Source organism: Erythrolamprus reginae, chromosome 2 (assembly GCF_031021105.1).
Source record: "Erythrolamprus reginae isolate rEryReg1 chromosome 2, rEryReg1.hap1, whole genome shotgun sequence".
Lineage (NCBI taxonomy): Eukaryota > Metazoa > Chordata > Lepidosauria > Squamata > Dipsadidae > Erythrolamprus > Erythrolamprus reginae.
This window is the reverse complement of record NC_091951.1, coordinates 161,934,222-161,938,333: the sequence shown is the minus strand read 5'-3', so window position 1 is coordinate 161,938,333 and position 4,112 is coordinate 161,934,222. Positions and strand designations below refer to the sequence as shown.

Here is a 4,112-nt window from a genome sequence, read left to right as displayed (position 1 = left end):
TACTTCAATCAATCAATCAATCAATCAATCAATTGATTGGAATCAACCTATTCTCCAAAGCACCTGAGGGAAGAACAAGAAATAAAGGGTGGAAACTAAACAATGAGATAAGTAAATTAGAACTGAGGAGAAATTTCCTGACAGAACAATTAATCAGTGGAACAGCTTGCCTGTGAATTCTACAATTCTGGAAGTTTTTAAAATGATGCTGGATAACCATCTGTCTGAAGTAGTGTAGGGTTTACTGACTAAGCAGGGGGTTGGACTAGAAGACCTCCAAGGTCCCTTCCAACTCTGTTGTTGTTATTATATTTATTACAGTCAGAATAGAGTTGGAAGGGGCCTATGGAGGTCTTCTAGTCCAGCTCCCGAATTAAGCAGGAGATCCTATACCTGTGGTGGTGAACCTATGGCATGCTTGCCCACACAGAGGGATCTGTGCGCCAGCTCTCTGTGAGCATGTGCACCGACACCCTAGCCCAGCTCCATCATGTTTCTCCATCATGTATCTCACCATCATTTTGAAGGACTAAAACAAATGCACGAAATAGCATTCTGCCTTTGTTGCAGTGTACAGTGATCCCTCGATTTTCGCGATCTCGATCTTCGCGAAACGCTATATCGCAATTTTTCAAAAAATAATAAATTAAAAATACGTGCACGGTTTTTTTTTCTACACCACGGTTTTTCCCGCCCGATGACGTCACGCATCATCACCAAACTGACGTCTACCATTGCTGGTTGGCCGAAATCTCGGCCAATCAGCTTTGCCATCGCAATAAGTTTGCCCGGCAACGGTGATACAGCAAAATTTCAGCCAATCAGCGTTGTCATTGCAAACATTTCGCCCGACAATGCTGATGGACAGAAATCTTGGCCAATCAGTGTTGTTTGCTCAGCGTGCTTTGCTTTGAAACTTTTGGAACTTTTGGAACTGTTGGAACTGTTGGAGCTGTTGGAACTGTTGGAGCTGTTGGAACTGTTGCAACTTGTGAAGACTTCTTGGAAGATGGCTCCTAAACGTTGCACGCGGAGTGGAGGCGGCAACGCTAAAAAGAGCAGGAAGATGCTGACAATTAAGGAGAAGATTGAACTTTTGGACATGCTGAAAGCGGGACGTTCTAATGTAGATGTTGGTCGGCATTGTGGGATCAACGAATCGACTGTGCGAAACATTCGGAAAGACGAAAAGAAGATAAGGCAAACTTCTCTGATAACATTCAACAAGGCTGCAAAAAGAATGGTGACGCCTAGAAACAAACGCCTTATGAAGATGGAAGCTGCTTTGTCCGTGTGGGTACAAGACTGCCGCAAAAAGAGCATTGCTTTGGATACGAACACTATACGAACCAAGGCGCAGCAACTGTACAACCGTCTTGCAGACACAGAAGGAGGCGATGCAGATGAGGGAAACCCAGGTGAGGGCTGCGGTTTTTTATTCTGTCATTATTTAAGTGCTTTTTAAGGAAGGAGGGAAGGAGGGAAGGAGGGAGGGGAGGAAGGAGGGAGGGAAGGAAGGAGGGAAGGAAGGAGGGAGGGATGGAAGGAGGGAGGGAAGGAGGGAAGGAAGGAAGGAAGGAGGGAAGGAAGGAAGGAAGGAGGGAAGGAAGGAGGGAAGGAGGGAGGGAGGTATGGAAGGAGGGAGGAATGGAAGGAAGGAGGGAAGGAGGGAAGGAAGGAGGGAGGGAAGGAAGGAGGGAGGGAGGGATGGAAGGAAGGAGGGAAGGAAGGAGGGAAGGAAGGAGGGAAGGAAGGAAGGAGGGAAGGAAGGAAGGAGGGAAGGAAGGAAGGAAGGAGGGAAGGAAGGAAGGAGGGAAGGAAGGAGGGAAGGAGGGAGGGAGGGATGGAAGGAGGGAGGGATGGAAGGAAGGAGGGAAGGAGGGAAGGAAGGAAGGAGGGAAGGAAGGAGGGAGGGAAGGAAGGAGGGATGGAAGGAGGGAGGGAGGGAAGGAGGGAAGGAGGGAAGGAGGGAAGGAAGGAAGGAGGGAAGGAAGGAGGGAAGGAGGGAGGGATGGAAGGAAGGAGGGAAGGAAGGAGGGAAGGAGGGAAGGAGGGAGGGAAGGAAGGAGGGAAGGAGGGAGGGAAGGAAGGAGGGAGGGAAGGAAGGAGGGGGGAAGGAGGGAGGGAAGGAAGGAGGGAAGGAAGGAAGGAGGGAGGGAGGGAAGGAAGGAAGGACTGTATGCTTTCATTCAAGTTACTTCTCTCTCCCTTTCCTGTCATTCTCTGTAGATGAAGGTGCTGGTGACTCTGAAGACCCCCAGCCATCAACATCTTCTGCTTCTTCAGCCCCAGCCACATTCACAGCAAGCAAAGGGTGGTTTGAGAAATTTCAACGGCGCTATGGCCTGAAGAGTGTGTCATTGCATGGAGAAGCTGCCTCAGCAGATACAGGTGCAGCCGAAAACTTCGTCCAGCACACGTTTAAAGACCTAATTGCAGAAGGGGGCTACCTTCCAGAACAGGTGTTCAACATGGACGAAACAGGCCTGTTCTGGAAGAGGATGCCTTCAAGGACTTTCTTGATGCAAGATGAAGCCAAAGCCCCTGGCTTTAAGGCCATGAAAGATCGAGTGACTTTGATCATGTGTGGGAATGCAGCAGGCTTTTTGATGAAGCCAGGGCTAATTTATAAGTCACGAAATCCAAGAGCCCTCAAGAACAGAAATAAGAATGCATTGCCAGTGTACTGGATGCATAATCGTAAAGCATGGATTACAAAACCCCTCACGCGGGACTGGTTTCATCAGTGCTTCATCCCACAGGTGCAGGTTTATTTGGCTGCCAAAGAACTCAATTTCAAAGTGCTTCTCCTAATGGACAATGCTGGAGGCCATGATGACCTGGCACATGAACATGATGGGCTGCAAGTCGAATTCTTGCCACCAAACACCACATCGCTTATCCAGCCGATGGATCAAGGTGTTATCCGCGCATTTAAGGCACTGTACACACGCAATTCTCTTGGAAGTATCGTGGAAGCAATGGATGCTGATGAAAACTTCACATTGAAGGCCTACTGGCATCAGTACACAATTGCATCTTGTCTGAAGAACATTCAGAATGCCTTAATGGATATGAAGTCACAGACAATGAATGCCTGCTGGAGGAAATTGTGGCCAGAAGTGGTGCATGATTACAGGGGATTTGCTCCCAAAGAAATTCAAGATGCTGCAGTCCAGAACTCTGTGAAGCTGGCATAGGAACTGGGTGGAGAAGGCTTCGTTGACATGACACCAGAGGAAGTCAATGGTTTGCTTGATGAGCATGGCCTACCGCTGACAGACAGAGATCTGGAGGAGCTGACCAGGTCAGCGAGTGAAGAAGAGGAGGAAGAGGAAGCTGAACAAGCTGAGGAAGAAGAAGATGTTGGCCTAACGCTTGAGCGGCTTGCAGAACTGAACAGAGCTGCTGCAAATGTACAACACATGGTGGAACTTTGGGATCCCAACATGACTCGCTCTATACAATTTAAGGCCTCCCTTGACAACACCTTTGCACCATACAGAGCCATGTTAGCCCAGAAAAAGAAACTGTGCCAACAACTGCCCATAACTATGTTTGTCACAAAAACCACGAGGTCTGTCACACCATCACCTGCAGCGTCCATTGTAGACATGGTGATAGAAGAAGATCCCGATTTATCCTAGTTATGCTAACACCCCCCCCCCAAAAAAAATGTAAAAATGTAAATAAATATTGTTATTATTTCTATCAGGATGACTAAGTGTGTTATTCAATGTGTACAGTACAGGTACAGGTAGAGGTACAGTACAGTACATTAAGGGGATGGGAAATGGTAATTTGTGGGTTGAAAGTGTTGGGACTGAGTGGCATACAGAAGAATGAATGAATGACTGAGTGAATGAAATTCAAACACAGGTGAGGACTGGGGTTTTTTATTCTGTCATTGTTTAAGTGCTTTTTACGAAAGGAAGGAAGGAGGGAAGGAGGGAGGGAAGGAGGGAGGGAAGGAGAGAAGGGAAGGAAGGAGGGAAGGAAGGAGGGAGGGAGGGAAGGAGAGAAGGGAAGGAAGCAGGGAAGGAGGGAAGGAAGGAGGGAGGGAGGGAGGGAAGGAAGGAGGGAGGGAGGGAGGGAAGGAGAGAAGGGAAGGA

The 4,112-nt window shown here is 48.2% G+C and overlaps 1 protein-coding gene across 1 annotated transcript; it reads left to right on the top strand.

Annotated features, from left to right (window-relative positions):
* The first annotated feature begins 678 nt into the window (after positions 1-678).
* Positions 679-3,709, top strand: LOC139158655 (tigger transposable element-derived protein 1-like). Its single transcript, XM_070735976.1, has 2 exons — positions 679-1,418; positions 2,230-3,709. The coding sequence occupies exons 1-2, from the start codon at positions 698-700 to the stop codon at positions 3,198-3,200; spliced, it is 1,692 nt and encodes a 563-aa protein (XP_070592077.1). The 5' UTR covers positions 679-697; the 3' UTR covers positions 3,201-3,709.
* The last annotated feature ends 403 nt before the right edge of the window (positions 3,710-4,112 follow it).

Excerpts from the sequence above, each read along its gene's own strand:
- LOC139158655 (XM_070735976.1), top strand. The coding sequence starts at position 698 with ATGACGTCACGCATCATCACCAAACTGACGTCTACCATTGCTGGTTGG. Across the intron at positions 1,419-2,229 it reads TGCAGATGAGGGAAACCCAG|ATGAAGGTGCTGGTGACTCT; the intron begins GTGAGGGCTGCG and ends CATTCTCTGTAG.